Consider the following 15,981-nt stretch of genomic DNA (forward strand, 5'->3'; position numbering starts at 1 on the left):
GGAGTTGTAGTCCACAGACACCATCCGCACCGCCACCGCAGCGGCGACAGGACTACATTTCCCAGTGTCCTGGGCGCGAAATGGCGGTGGCTGGTGGCGCTGGGGAGTCGTGAGGGGCGACTCCAGCTCCGGCGCTGACACCGGCACCGGATCAGGTGACGGGCCGCGGGGCTCGGGCTCGAGGCTCTTTCCTCGCCCGCTGCCCTCGGGAGCTCGGGCCGGGACCTGTCTCTGGCCCGGGACGTGACGCGGGGCCATTAGGGGGAAATGGCGGTAGGGCCGGTGATCTCCTTCAGCCGTCACTGGCTGTGACAGGGAGGGAAAGGGCGAGAAATCCCGGATCTTATGGAGGATCTCCCGTCTTAGGGAGGAGCAGGCCGGCGGTCGGGCTGGCCTGGGGTCAGTGGCTGTCCCGGGGTCAGTGGCTGTCCCGAGAGGGGAGCGGCCGGGGCTCCCCCTGCCCGGGGCACGGCAGGAGCTGGGGGCCAAGGGCGGCCCCGGTACCTGTGGGACTGAAGCCCCTTCGTGCCCTGTCCTCCCTTACTGTAAAACCCCCATCCGATTCCTGCTTTGAAACGCTTTTATTTCCCTTTAGGTAATGGTGTTGGACTTCAAAGTGATTGTTTAACCACGCGCTTGCTTAGAGGCAGCTGCCTCTCAAAGGCTGTGCCTGGAGGTTCCCTTTATCTGTGTTCGAACAGAAGGGGTGTTGCAATGCCCGTGAGTCAGCTGCAGCGCCTGCTGCCAGTGCTCCCTGCATCCCTGTGCCTCTGTGTGCGCACCCAGCTCTGAGCTTCTGTAGATCCCTGCTCCAAATACCTGCTCTTTGTATTTGTGTGAGCCCACTTCATTTTCTGTGGGTCTTACATTTACTGCAAGAGGTGTTTGAGTCCTTCCTCAGTTCCCCTTTAAACCCCAAATTTGATTGTGAGCTATTTTCATGATCTCTCTTAGATCTCTGATTTTTCCTGGGATTGCCTAAATATGAGAGGTACTGATGAAAGAGTAACATCGTTTGTTTGTCTGGCATCGGGAAAAACTTGTGCTGTGGCATGAGAGGCTTTTGGGAACAAGCTGTTTGTTAATTGATTTCCTGGCATTTGTTGCAGGAGCAGGATGTATACGCTGCTGTCAGGGCTCTATAAATACATGTTCCAGAGAGATGAGTACTGTGTCCTGATCCTGGGTTTGGACAATGCTGGTAAAACTGTAAGTGCTGTTTATCACTCCGTGGAGGGCACACACAATCCTAAACATCCTCCAGGGATAAATCTTCCAGCAAGGGTCATCCTGAGTTACTTTAGTGATGTCACACCAAGCAATCAACTTTTCCTCATTACTTAAATTTAGTACAAGCTTTCAGGGAGGGATGTGGCTGAGGCTTTGGTAATCCCATAATCACATGTGATCCCTTCTTTTCTTGCTAAAATAGGGAGTAAGAAGAGTGGTTTATCCAAAATTAGGTAGGGCACTATCTGCTCTAGCAGGATTGGGCAGAAATTAAGAGCCAGTAAAATGTTTGACTTTGTCTTATTCTTTTTCAGACCTTCCTTGAACAAACTAAAACCCGATTTAACAAGAACTACAAAGGGATGAGTTTGTCCAAAATCACAACCACTGTAGGCTTAAACAGTGAGTAAATCCACATGGAATTTTTTCAGCTTTCTTGCATAGATAGACAACAGCTGTTTTTTGTTTTAAATATTTAAGAATTCAGAAGGTAATAATAGTTCCTGGGTGCAGAGATTTTATCTCCCAACTATCCAAGTCTTTTTATAGATAATAAAATAGACTTTCTTAGCTTAGGAGGAAAAACTCTTAAAGTATTAAAACTTCAGGTATCCTATTTCAGTGCTGTCCTCAAACTATATTTCCCCAGAGTTCATTCCTTGGCCCAATTCTGGAATTATTTGCACAGATACTGATCTATATTTGTGATCACTCCGTGCAGGTTTTGCTCTGCTGTTGCCTGTGATTTGTTCCCCTACAAGCCTGTCCCACCCCAGATTTCTGAGTGGGCTGTGCAGGTGTCTGTGCTTTACAGTTTTCATTGGATTGCCCTTTCTTCCTTCCTTCTAGTTGGAACTATTGATGTTGGCAAAACTCGGCTCATGTTCTGGGACCTTGGTGGGCAGGAGGAGCTGCAGTCACTTTGGGACAAGGTTAGAAATGTGGTTTTGTTTTATTTTTATTTGATTTATACAACTTGCCCAGAGAAGCTGTGGCTGCCCCATCCCTGGAAATGTTCAAAGCCAGGGTGGGTGGAGCTCTGATCAGCCTGATCTAGTGGGAGGTCTCCCTGCTCCTGGCAGAGGATTGGAATGAGATGGTTGGCCCCTTCCAACACAAACCATCCTGTGATTCTGTGATTTCTTTTAGTTCTTTTAGAACTGAACCACTAAAATCATTTGGTAATCACACAGGCTTATTGATAACCCAAGTATTTAGCAGTAACACTTTTTCAGAAATTCCACTATTTCCGTGGTTGATATTTGCATTACTGGTTAGACAGCAATTACCAACCCAGATCTGGGGTTGTGCCATAGAGATGAGCTTTGGGGGGACACAGGTGAGCTTTTCCACCTGGTGTATTGATCAGACCTGCAAACAGAACAGGCAGCACAGGCTGTGTGCCTCCATTCTGTTAAGGCACACTGTGGATACAGCTGCCTCTAATTGGTTGATCTCCACATGTATCAAAACTGTACCAAAATCAAATCAGGGAGAGAATTGGCACCAATATCTGTGTTCTCCTTCCAGTACTATGCTGAATCTCACGGGGTGATCTATGTTATTGACTCCACTGATGAGGAGAGGCTCTCCGAGTCCAAAAGAGCTTTTGGTAAGTACAGTGTCACCAAACTGTCCTGGAAGGTTGTATCAAATGAAACTGTAATGCAAGAGGGAGCTTCTGGCTTCATCCCTCTGTCCAGAGAATCTGTGCCAGGCATTTGTACAACTTCCAGAACTGGCTAAATCTGGTTTTGTTTCTGTCCTTTGTAGAGAAGATGATTACCAGTGAAGCTCTGGAAGGGGTTCCCATTCTGGTGTTGGCCAACAAGCAGGATGTAGAGGTAAAATATGGAGGATTTACGTAAATGAGCAAATAAGCCTTGGAAAGGTGAACTATGCATTCATGTTAAATTTGTTCCACAGTCCTGAGTTGATCCTCTGGTACTTTCCTACTACTTGAAATAATTACTTTGAATTTAGTTGTATTTTTTTCCTTTCTCCTCCAGCCCTTTTTCAGTGCCATGAGTGAGCTTCCTACAGGCACATAGTTTTGAACTCTTTATGTAAACAGAAGAAAATGCATAGCTATAGTGGGTTTTTTATGTAGTGTGACTGCCTATATTGATGCTGTTTTTTCCTGTTTATTCAGAAAAAAATGTTTAGTGCACTTTGTTTATGCTGCTCTTTCAAAACCCAGGAATAGCGCAACAGATGTATGTGAAGCAAATCATCCTTTCCCCATAATTGGATAAGATCTGTTTAATAGTTTGTTGTAGAGCATTCCATCAGTGACAACAGTGAATGGCAAGGACAAGGAATGCTCCTTTTCTGATAATATAATTTGAATTCTTTGCAGTGTATTCAGGACTGTAAAGCTTTGGATAAAGCTTTACAGAACGGTAAACTGTAAGGGTTTGGGTTTGGCAGTTTGTGGGTGGTGTGGTGTTTAGGTGACACATCCTGGGCCATCCTTACCTCCCCCAGCATGGAAAAAAGGAAGACAGTACCCAAGGTGGTAGTGGTGTTTTTTGTGGTTTCCTCCTGGAAATTGTACCTGGAATTGCAGGAGTGCAGCTGCAGTGACTCGTCTGTAGATGGAGCCAGAGGCTCGCAGTAGGATTTGGAGCAGCAGACCTGGCAGCTGGGCTCAGTCTCTGTTCCAAAGGATGCAAAAACTTCTCAGGTTCTTTCCTCTGCACTTTACACTTGTCCGAGCAGTTGCACTTGTGGAAACACGTGAGGCTTCCATAGAAATCACTTGGCTCTAGAGCAGGTTTTAATGAGTACAACACAGATTGGTTTTTGGATGATGTAATTCATTTAGATTATCTAGATTATCTAGTCTTAGAAATAAGAGAAATGTAATTCCATGTAAAAGCATGAGATCAAGTCTGAACTCCTGATTTATGGTCCTGACTTTGCTGTGGTTTCTGGAATGTAGGGAAATGGTCTGTCTTTTTTCTGTGGAAACCAGAATATTGACTCTCACATTTCTGTACAACCCCACAGCTTTTCTGCAGGGAACAGCCTGCACTCTTGCCTTGACTTGTTGAGGATAAAGTCCAACAAGTGACCTGGAAGGTTGTTCCAGTTTCTCTCTTGGTTGTATATACATATTTTCTTACAAGCTGCAGACACTGGCTTTTCTGACACTCTAACCAGACTAAAGACAAATAATTGAACAATTTGGCTTCTTTAAATTGCTAGAAAGAGGTATTTGGAACAGCCTTTCAAAAGCAAATCTGGCTTCTTGCTTCCTCTGGAGGGTCCAAGACCAGCCCACAGACTTAGTGCCTTCATGCAGTTGTAGAGCTACAAGAGATTAGCAAAGCTAAACCCACTGGAGGTTTGCTTTGCTTGTTTGTAAGAAATACCTGCACTGGGTATTTAGAGGTTCACTCCTACAGAATGATCTTGGATATGGACCCAGCAAAGAGACATCAATGCTATTAACAAATCACTAAGGGGATTACAGCTTATTTTTCAGTAATTAGTGAGGTTCACTTAAACAAGTTTGAGAAAGCTCAGTAGCCTGTTTCTCTTCCTCTGATTTAGCAGAATGGAAGACCTCTGGAAAAAACTGATAATTAGCATTGATAGCAATTTTTCTGCTCTGGATCTCCAGACATAAAACTGTAGGAAATTCTCACCAGCATTCCTCTGTCCTGAACCATGATAAGGGATGATAAGTGGTACTTAACCTTGCTGGTATTTGGAGATGAAGGGTAATTCTTGATGATGATGTCTGTAGAGGCCAGCAGAAGGCTTGTGATCAAATATATCAGAAATAGTACATCTGACATAGTTTGATTTTTAAGTTTACATTCTATTATCAAGATAACAAAAGTGCTGATGCACCCTGAAGTTACATGAGGCATTAAGAATTCTGCTGGGAACCCCAGGGTACATTGTGTCCTCTTAGCACTGCCAAGTATGAGTGGTATTTGGTCATTCCAGGGGATAAAATATGGTCATTGACTGCAAAACACCAGTTCTAATTCTCACAATACTGAATGTGATGTTTTATGGTATCAGAGAATGCTCTGTGTTCAGCAGGGGCTTCAAAAGTGGACTATAATATAAATACTTTAAAAACAGAGTCAAATGTGTGTTGGAGAAAGGAATTTGTTCAGGTTTTTAAAGGAACTATTGCTTTGTAGGAGAGAAATAAAATATCTAATACCTACTAATTTCTGTGAACTCCCTTTCAACTCAGAATGCCACTTTTGAAAATATGGCTTATTGCAGAAAAACCAGCAGAATCAGAGTTGATATTTGCTGTTTTGATTTGAATACAGCTGTTGAAAGGTTTACACAAGGTATATATTTCTGAGCTTTACAATTAACTGTTATGAGGATAGAATGAATTATGCAACACTATTCAAAATACTGGAAAAGCATGACCTGTCAAAAACAGCATCTGAAATGTAACAATCTGAAAATTACTGGGTGCTCTATGATGACCCATGTATGGGAGTAAGTTTCGCCATCCTCATCTAATGCTAAATTTTGGAAATTTAATTTGAAATCTCCAGAATGTTGAAAAGCCTCCTCATGCCTCTGGAGTCCTGGTGAGTAGCAGAGTAATTTCATTTCCACACAGAAACCAGACCTTCTGCATGAAAGTCATTCTGGTTCCCAACTGAAGACCTCCAACAGTTTCCCTGGAAAATTAGTTTTTAGTTTAAATAAGATGTTTTTAGTTGAGGCTAATCTGTTCCTTCTTTAAATTTAAAGAAGCTTAAATTCTAATTTAAAACAAACTTGTATAAAGGGTAGGCCCAAACCATAGGTGGGTGAGGTGAGTCAGACTTTTTGTGAAATAGTATTTTATTTAGGCAATCCACCTTGGTGTTGTTTCTCTTTTAGTTCCATTCTGGTGGTTGATTACTCTTGAGATGACTAATAAGCTTCTACTTGAGATTTTATGCATGCTTCTGGATTTATCCTGACAGACCAGGCAGCAGCATTGTCTTTGCTCCAGTGGATTTGGGAAATGGGCAAAGGCTCTACAATACCACTTTTTTTGCTAAAACTTGCCTTGCTGCTTGATAGATTTTTAGGTGTGCCATTGCTGAGTCTTACTTTGGGTAATGCTATTCTGAACTCTTCATAGGAGGAATTTGGTTCAGTCCTGGCTAGATTATGCCTGGAGGAGCCTTCATCAAAAGATGTTTTACAGTGTGTTATTTTGGGGAAGCTGAGATGGAAATCTGGTTCGTCATGTGTTGTGTGCGAGGTTCCTGTGAACTGGCTGAGAGATAGCATCATTCCTGAAAGGTCACTGTGCATTGTGTTATTGTAATAGAGCACTGTTGATGTGGTCACAGATCCAGCTTCCCTTCTTTGCCCTTGGCTTATGGGTTTGCAGCTGAGAAACAAAGCACATCTGTAAACAAATATTTTGTAATGTGGTTGGGAAGAAGGGGAACTTGGAAGCCACAGCTGACATTTTCCCCTAAGCATGAGAAGCTCAGATGCCCCTTGCTGAAAGTGATGGGTAATCTGCCTCAGCCCCTGCTGTCACATGAGATTCCAGTTCATGGCTTTCCCTGGAACACTAAAACAAGACATTGATCATTTTGTGTTACCTGTCTGCTGTGCTGCTCTACTTCATCCCAAGGGGAAAATGATGTTCTCCAAAACAGTATTGGTGATGCAGTGACATCCTGCTGTGACAATGTGAATGGTGCAAAGACTCCTCAGAAGCAGAACTCTTTCTGATGCAGATTTCCATGGAAAGCCATGGCTGTGCAGCTCTTTGGAAGGTGGGGCAGGCCACAGCTCTACCAGAAGGTGGGAAAGAGAAGTTATAACAGTGATTTATACTGGGAGATAAAAATGGCTGTAGTTGTTAGCTACAGGGGGAAAAGTGGACTCTTAAAGGCTTCAAGGATGGGCCAAGGTGAAGGATGTGGGGTCTCTGTGCTGCTGGGTGTGTGCAGGTGACCTGGTCTGCTGGTGGTGTTGGGAAGTTCATTGTCTGATTGTTTTGCTACCTGTGCAAGTAGAAGTTGAGGAATCGAGGACAGCATGACTGTGCTCTCTGTTGTTGCTTCATACCTTGAACACTGTATCTGATTTATTTTAAGATATTTTAAAATTTATCATCATTCAGAAAAGGAGTAGGAAAGGTAGACTCAAGAAGAAGAAGAAAAGGATATACTCAAAAGAATGTCATTATACAATGATACTAAAGTCTGAGAAGCTTCAAGAAGCTTCTCAATTTCGAGAAACATTTGCTCAATTTCAGCTGCCTTGAGATTTAACCTTCCTGCTGCCAAGTCTCATTGACTGAAAAAACCATAGATGTGAAAAATAGCTCAAATTACTGACATGTAGTTCCTTCTCCTTCCCAGTTGTTGAGTATTGGACCTGCCTTTCTTATTGGGCAGTGGACACCATACCAGGTTAAGGGAGCAGCTTTTACAGACCAGTAGAGGTTGGTTGGTTGGTGGGTTGTAATCTATTCCCCATCTTCCAGACCTAGTTTTAATTCTAACTGGTTTGAATTCCAGCTCCCAAGCCCAGTCTGATTCCCTCTGAAGTTAGTAATTGTTAGTAATTGTTGTTTTTTTTTTTAATTAACTGTATATCCTGTGCTGACAGCTCATCTGTATGGACTGCACATTTTTCACTTTTCAAAAATCTGACCTTAATTGTTGAGGGTTTTGCAGAATGATGTCAGTAACATTTTGGATACAGTTTCCAGGTCATTGATTGAAAGGGCAAGTTTAAAATGCAGCTGTGGTCATAAGAAAGTACAGTCATCAAAAGTTGCACAGTTAATGGAGTCAAAGGCAATTAGGTGAATTGGGTGTTGTTAAACTCCTTGCAAGCCATTTAAGATCCTCTCCTACATACAAGCAATGAAATTTACTGTTCTCCACAAAAATTTCCTGTATTTATTTCTCCAGAATCAGTGTTTTGCAAATGGATGGCTGGTAACAATTTTCATATTTCTGTTTTCTCAGAGTTTACGTTCACTTGGCCAATCGTCAGGACTCACAAAGGGTCCTGTTTGGCATTTGTGTAAACATTTGTCCAAAACATGTATGTGGGCCTGACTGAAGGTTCCAAACACATATTTGAGACTTGCTGAAGGTTCAGAATGTCTTTGCAGAGAGGAGGGAAGGTGGGCACATGGCTAGCTGAAGTGCTAAAATGGCTTGTCCAAGGCTTCTGAGGGAAAAATGAACACTGAGTGCTCAGGGAGGTGTTGAGTCCAGATTTTAGCTGGGCAGCTTTGCTTTTGTTGTAGCTTTAAGATTTTTGTGGTGACACTCTGATTTATGTGGGGAAAGTAATCCACTGATTTACTGGGGGGGTTATGATTTGTGTTGTTGTTCCTAGCACCTCCTGGCACACTCACAGAACTTCAGGTCCTGTTGGGGGTCAAGAGCACAGTGACATCAGGCATCAGAAAATGTGCTGCATTCAGCGCTGCCAGTGTTTTCTCTGAGTGCAAACAGACAAGTGCCGGTGAGGCATGGCTATAATGTCAAGGAATGTGCTGAGAACTGAGAAAAATCACAGCTTGTTTTGTGAGAGTGCCCAGGATGCTGGCAAAGAGTCAGCTGGGCTTGTGGCAGGGACACTGTTTCAAAAGGCTTTGTAAATATTAAAGCTCTTGTAGTGTCCTGGTAAATATAAGCTGTTGAGCAGCTTGGAAGAGATATCATTAGAAAATGTAGGTTGTGTTCATTTTCAGGACTATTTGCTTAGAACTGTAGAGATCAAGGATCAGGGAGGTGAGGCAGTGTGTGTACTGTCAACAAACAGCATTCTCTTTGCTGAAAAAAGAATATGCTCATTTCTTTGGAATGTAAAGAGGTGAGTGGGTTTAACCTGACGGCGTTGCCATCCTGACTGATGCAAGACTGCCGTCATGGTAGGATTCATTGTGGAAGAAGGTCACCATGTCTTGGAGCACAAACAAGCTCTACTTTGTTTCCCTTTGCAGACTTGTCTGTCAATACCTGATATCAAGACAGCCTTTAGTGACTGCATTAACAAAATTGGGAAGAGAGACTGTCTGACACAAGCCTGCTCGGCCCTTACTGGGTGAGTATGAGAAAGGGTAGACTGAGAATTGATTGACTGAGCAGCTGTGGGGTGTCACACACAGAGCAGCACTACATGAGTTATTAAGCCTTGAAAGGGAGCTTTACTTCCTTTCAGCACTGACAGATACTTGTTCAAGGTCCTTGGACTTGCACCAGCTCAGTAACTTCATCTGTAAATCCTGCCTGTAAAACACAGTGGAAATGTACTGCTGGCTGAGAGCAGCAGAACTTGGAGGCATATTTGTTGTCCTGTATCATCCCTTCTCCTTACACAATCATCCTTGCTGTTTGCTGCAGCTCCTGGCTTTTATGGCAGAGGTCAGTTGAAAATGCTGCTGTTGATGCCTCTGCCAGAGAAATGGGTGGTGCTTCTCTGCTGCTGCCATAATTATGTTTCTGCTTTCAATTTCTTTGGCATGCAGATAGGTTTTGTGATGGGGATGATATCACAGTTTCCAGGAGTCCTCTTGCATGGGGCTGCCTGTGGTTTAAGATTTGATGACTAGAACAGACCCTAATTTGGGCTTGCACAGCTGTGTGCCACGACCTTGACCAGCCCACTGGATTCTTGACATCTCAGCATCATTATTGCGTATTAAGTCTGGCAATACTTTTGTTCTTTGTACTTTCAGTTCTTGAAGTGAAAAGTGCTACTTGGCATAAGTCAAAAGTTTTGTTCCAGCTAGTGGAAACGCTCCTGGTTGAATTACTGCCTGGGCTAAATCTAGAGCTTTGAATTTTTTTCTGCCTTATCATACAAGCTACTGCAAAAGAGAACAAAAACTTCTTGAACCATTAAAAAAATCTGTTGTCTGCATTGCTACAAATCACATTCCATTAAGCAGGTGAATGATCACAGTGAACAGTGATCAAGCACTGACTGGAAGAGAAATATTAGATAATGACCTTAATTGTACAAACATTTCTAGTTTTGATCTGTGTGGGGTTTCCTTTCAAAATTCCAGTTTGAGCTTGCACTAAAAGAATAAATAACTCATGGAAGTCATGACTGGGGAGCTGTGCAGACCATTAGGGTGTTGACTTGCTTGGCATTCCCAGCACAGATGATTACACAAAGCTGGAACCAAGATTTCAAGATCTTGTACAACTGGTGTGGGGTTTGTGGCAAAATTATCTCAAACCAGCTATCAAGTGGGTTTGATGTTTGTTCATCCCAAGATTTCCACAGAGTTGGTGACTAAGTTTGGTATAGACTTGCACAGACACCAGGAAAATAAAGGATGGAGGTATATATTGCTGAGCTAAAAGAAATCAGATGCCAATTGTTTGCCTGTGTGAAAAATAACACAGAAATGCCAACAAATAATGGTGTAGAGTCCCTCCCTTCCTCATGTAAGGGCTCAGTTAGAGCCTGTATGATCCATGTATCTGTTCTTGGTTGCTTCTTGTTGTTGGTTTATTTTAAAACCTTGTCTGCTTGTCTTACTTCCCTAGCAAAGGGGTGAACGAAGGAATTGAATGGATGGTGAAGTGTGTGGTGAGGAACATCCATCGCCCCCCAAGAAAGAAGGACATCACGTAGGAACTCCAAGCCAGCCAAGCAATGGACAGTCTCTTTCCACACACTTTTGTGTTCCCTTTAAAGAAGGTGATCCACTGGATTCCTATTACATCTGATTCTTTCCTGAGTTTGGAGACAAATATTCTCTTTCTGTGTTTAAAAAACACTTGAGCCAAGGATTCCAACTGGGTGGGGGGTGGGAATCTCTTACATTAAGTATTTTCATTGGCCTCTGAGCATCCTATGTAGCAACCTACACATTGTTGCCAATGCAAAAGACTTAATTTTCTACTATCTTACTTTGTGATTCCTGATTTGTTAGTCTAACAGGCTGGAGGCTGGTAACATGAAGGAACTTCTGAAGGAAATGAATAGGTGAATGTTGAAGGGGAGGAACAGCCCAGGGAATGGCTGTTCCTCCTAACTGCCAAGATCCTTGCTGCTCCAGCTCCATGTTCCTGCAGGGTGTTACTGGCCGTGTTATGCTGCTGTTTGTGTAGTGGGGAGAGACAAAATTAAGTAGAACTTGATTTTCACTTGGGGTGTTGATTTGTAACTTTGACCTGTGGTAAAAACAGATATGAAAATCAGCAACTGCACAATGGTCATTGGATCATGGAATCCTTAATGCTGGAAAAGACCTCATCAAATCCAGCTGTGCTGGTTGAAATGGATATTCCTAGCAGGACACCAATTCCAGAGGCACTGCCTTGCTCTGACTGCCAGTCTCTTTGTGCATTCTCTTTAATCCTAAGGATAATTGGGATCTTCTGTAACTGGAGTGAATCAAGGCCCTCTCTGTGATTTTTCTAAGCTGAAGACAACCTCTAGGCAGGAAGAAATCAGTATGCAATAAAGCTTCCTACTTATTTGAACTTTCCTGGCTGAAACAGTGGTATTTGGGAATAGCAGTACTTAGCCCTTAGGGGTTTTTTTGAAATGTAGGAAAAAACAGAAAGGCAGCACTCAAAAGACAAACAGTGCTCCGTGCTTACATCACCTACTCAGCTAGATCTGCTGATGTATCGTTATCTTTTCCCTGAATATGAGTTTTTACGTGAATTTCACGGTGGTTTGGCAATGGGTGCTGCTCCTCTGATGTTTTATTTACTCCTGGCACTGGTGAACGCTCTGTGCTGTTTGCTGACATAATGAAGGGGCCATAATTCAAGATGTACTTCAGCCAGTCCGTAGTATTTGTTTAAAGTCTCTTAGTTGGCATCTGTCAAAGAACTTTCTGCTATATTTCCTGCATGGGACTCATAGATGTATTTTGAGAGAGAACATCTTGCATTTGTTCACATTTAGGTCAAAGAACAAAGGCAGCTGGGCTGTGTCATTAAGTTATTGAAGTCAGCGGAAAAAATTGCAAACTGAAGTGCAGAATCTTTGTTTCTCAGTAGAAGAAGTAAGGCTCCTTCAGACCTAGTGACCTGGTCATTTTTCTCATGTGTTCTGTGAATGTGGAGAATCCCTTGGAAATCACTCAGCCACTGTAGGAAGTGGCACTTTTGTTGGGTGCTGCATGTGATGCAGAGCTGAGATTTTCAAGAGTACTAAAGTTCTGGAGAACCGATGGCCTTTGATTATCAGGAGCATCTCTGTCACTGGACTCTTTTAAAACACTTGGAAAGCCTCAGTGTTTTCAAGGTGACTTTGTGGCCCTGGCTGCCTTGGTTGACAGACAATTAAACTGAACATGTAAAACAGTAACTAATGAACAGAAGTACCTTGCTGAGAGTCAAAACACTTAAGTAGCTTGAAATGTCTATTCTTTGGGACACAGGGGATTTTCCAAGATTTCTACATACTGTTTTCAGATCTCTTGCTCTCTTTTTTTCACTGGGAAACCAGAAAGGACAAAACAGTTTGTAGACACAGACTGCTTTGTGGTCCATATCAGCAGGGTGTCTTAAAACCAATGTTTTGATCTCAGAATTCCAAGTTCTCAGACGTGGGAGAGTCGTTTTCCCAGAGACATGCCCAAGCTGGGATAGGTATGTATGAGTGTGCTCTGGCCACAACAAATCAGGGAGGATTTCTCTGAAACCACCAGTGTAAAGTTCATTCTAATTCAAAGTGACCTTCCACAGCAGATGGGACAATTTTTTATATTTTGATTAGAAATGTAATGGTTTTTCACATTTTATACTTACAGGAAACACAGACTTATTTGAAATGCTTTTTCTGTTTCAAGTGACCCCTCTACTAGACCTCAAACAAAGCAAGAATGTTTCTGAATTCAAAGTTCAAATGCAGTTTTACAGATTTTTGATACATTTGCATTGGACCTGTTTTGCCCATGTCTGTTCACAACAGTGAACTTACCTAAAGAGCTGATTTATCTTCCCAAGGGGATACGGACTGATCATCTGCACTTTGCAATCCCTGTTCCCTTTGGCATGCTGTCCATGAGATAAAGGTAAGAGTTCACTAACTTCAGCAGAGAATCCCACTTGCCTTATTTGAGCATTGACAGATGATGACATTTCTCTCACCCATTTGGAATTCTCTCACCCATCTGCAATTTCCTCTGCTAATATTCAATAGCTGGTAGCAGCAAGATGCGAGAGCTAAAAAAACACTTCTAAAGCATTTATTTGAGTCCTAGTGCTGCCTGTGTGCTGGCAATTCCATCTTCATTTGGAATTCTGGAGGGATGCAGAGTAGCTGAATTACAGCACTTTTGGCTGGTCTGACCTAATCCCGTTCCATCCTCACGCAAGGCAGTGGTGACATGTGTGCTGAGAGTCTGTTTTGCAGGGTGCTGAGATCACAGCTCATCCCACTTCCCACGACATTCTGTCCCACAGAACTACAGAAAATGCCAAGACAAATCAGGCCCAGCTTCAGACTAAGTCCAGCATCTTAGTCAAGTCTCTGGCTGCTAACATCTGTCTCAGAAAGTGGAACAAACAGAGGCTCTTTAGGGTCTGTGCCCCTGGCCATCCTTCTGATTCTGATAAACTGAAATCAAGGCATCATCAAGAAGTGGACTTAATATCCAGTGCTGTAGGATGGCTTTTTGCTAACTGAGTTATTTTTAATATCTTCTTTCTTTCCATCCTGCTTGTGTACTGCTGACACAGCCTGCAAACCCAGCAGTTTGTTTAGGGAAAGATCTGCTGATACAATACAGATCACAATCTTGAATGAGTCTCTTCAGCAGTGATGTTTTAGCTGTATGAGATTGTTGAGTTAGTCATGATTTCCAGAACTGTTCTTGATTAACTGACTCTGACCTGCTAGTACAAGTTTGGAAATGTGAGGCTTAGCTAGAAACCTGCCTTAAAGTACTTTTGCAGGGTTCTGAGTTGATCTATGTATTTCACTGGATTTTTAACCTATCCTGGGATACCTCTCCTGGCAAATTGTGTCAAGGAGGGAACGTATAGAGAAAGGCAGAATGGTACTGTCACCGCACTTGACAAATATCCCTTTAAATCAAAGAATCTGATTAATGAGGATTGTAATTCCTGACAGCCACAACCAGCAGTATCCACACATGAAGGACAGTGAATCCTGCCTCCATGTCCAGCTCTGCTGCTGCTCCTCAGCTTTTGCCCAAAGCAGCACCACAGACTTGGTTTGCCTTCAGCTTTGGGGCTGTTTTCAGACTCTTAAGTATTTGTCTATAGATTTCCCAAAACCAATTTGAACAATTAATGAAGATAGGCTGAATTACCCCTGCCATGCAGACAGGTTCTAGGCTAGGTGACCTTTCAAAATTCACTTCTGGCACAGTTTTCTACTCAAATTTGCCTCAGATTTCTCTCCTGAGAAATAAGGGGGAGTGATGAGGTGCCAAGAACCTTTCCCCTCTTCTGAGCTCTTACAATGGATGCTAGAAAAACTTGAGCAGGTGCTTTTTACACTGGAATTTTATACCACCTGGAAATCCCATATGAAACATTCCTGGTGGATAACACCAGTTATTGTTTACCTGACCTTGGGCATTTCCTGCAACTTTGCTCTTGGGTTTTGTTCTTTGTGCTTCTGCAATCCCTAAGGGATTTGTTTCTCTGGTCCTCTGGTAAAACCAGCTTCCATGACAACTCCTGGGGGCTTTCCATTCATTTCTTTACACACACTCAAGCTTTTTTTGTTCCCAGACTCTGCCTTCATGATGATCTAGTCCCAGCTTTCAGCAGTGTCTGCTCTCAAATGACTTCACCTGCACAACTTGTATCCGATCACAAGCCTTCACCCATTATGTCAGAAGGGAGTGATGCTTAAAATTCCTGGTGCGGCAACAAACGAGTACTAAAAAGAATCAGATCTCATGGAAAATGACACACATCAGATACAGAAAACATGGACAGCACAGTATGCAATAGCACTGGGGGAAAAAATTACCTAAAGGTTTTTATAAATGAGATGCTCGTCAACTGGAAGCAAGGAGAGGAGGAACATTGGCAGTTAACTACAAAGTGCTGGAATTCTGCCTGACATTCTTAAATGAATAACACAAAATCAGGAGGTAGGAGTCTCATTCCTTCTTGATCACACTTTTCCCTTAAAGCTGCTGCTGCTAAATCAAGTTTCAAAATTCCTATGTTGTTATGACAGTCCTCTTGAATACCACATTCCTCACATCTTTCTTGAGGCTGTGCAGTCCCACCTTTCCCATGTGTTACCCAAGGTAGCTGTGAGGGTGAGGCAGTGGATACATTCACTTCAGAACACAGAGGATCCTTTTATTGAAACAAAACCCTTCTGGACCAATATGTACTATTCTCACTAACATTGCTAATTCATGAGTAGTAACTTTGTGCTTGGTCCATCTTGTCTAGGCTATGCTTTTGCCAAGAAAGGTTGGACTAGATGATCCTTGAGGTCACTCCCAGCCTGGAATTCTGGGATTCTCTGATTCTTCATCATTGAAGAATATGTCCTTCAGCTGAACACATTTCATGCTAAGCATTTGGAGGAACTAACCCAAGCCTCTGACCCCATGTACCTTAAGCCATCTATATTCAGCACATACCAGAAGCACTTCTCTGAGGGCAAACTAAATTAACTGTAAAATTAAGTATATTCTTAAGTGTTTTCCTGAAACAGGAACCTCTGGACTTGTTTCTGTTGCATGGCAGTTCAGTTCATAGCCAGGAGCTCCTCTGCCAGTTCTCAGAATTTAGAGAAACTGGTAATATTTAATTG

At 42.7% G+C, this 15,981-nt stretch overlaps 1 protein-coding gene across 1 annotated transcript; it reads left to right on the plus strand.

Moving 5' to 3' along the window:
* The first annotated feature begins 68 nt into the window (after positions 1-68).
* On the plus strand, positions 69-11,115 carry ARFRP1 (ARF related protein 1). The gene is made up of 8 exons (XM_021527333.2): positions 69-155; positions 1,110-1,209; positions 1,545-1,632; positions 2,080-2,162; positions 2,761-2,842; positions 3,004-3,074; positions 9,197-9,297; positions 10,755-11,115. Exons 2-8 carry the CDS (start codon positions 1,117-1,119, stop codon positions 10,840-10,842), a joined length of 606 nt encoding a protein of 201 aa, XP_021383008.1. The 5' UTR covers positions 69-155; positions 1,110-1,116; the 3' UTR covers positions 10,843-11,115.
* Positions 11,116-15,981: the final 4,866 nt, after the last annotated feature.

This window comes from Lonchura striata, chromosome 17, assembly GCF_046129695.1.
Source record: "Lonchura striata isolate bLonStr1 chromosome 17, bLonStr1.mat, whole genome shotgun sequence".
Taxonomy (NCBI): domain Eukaryota; kingdom Metazoa; phylum Chordata; class Aves; order Passeriformes; family Estrildidae; genus Lonchura; species Lonchura striata.

Bases quoted from the DNA above. Each gene is read 5' to 3' on its own strand.
- ARFRP1 (XM_021527333.2), top strand. From the start codon at position 1,117: ATGTATACGCTGCTGTCAGGGCTCTATAAATACATGTTCCAGAGAGAT. The intron at 1,210-1,544 runs GTAAGTGCTGTT...ATTCTTTTTCAG, and splicing joins TGGACAATGCTGGTAAAACT to ACCTTCCTTGAACAAACTAA. The intron at 1,633-2,079 runs GTGAGTAAATCC...CCTTCCTTCTAG, and splicing joins AACCACTGTAGGCTTAAACA to TTGGAACTATTGATGTTGGC.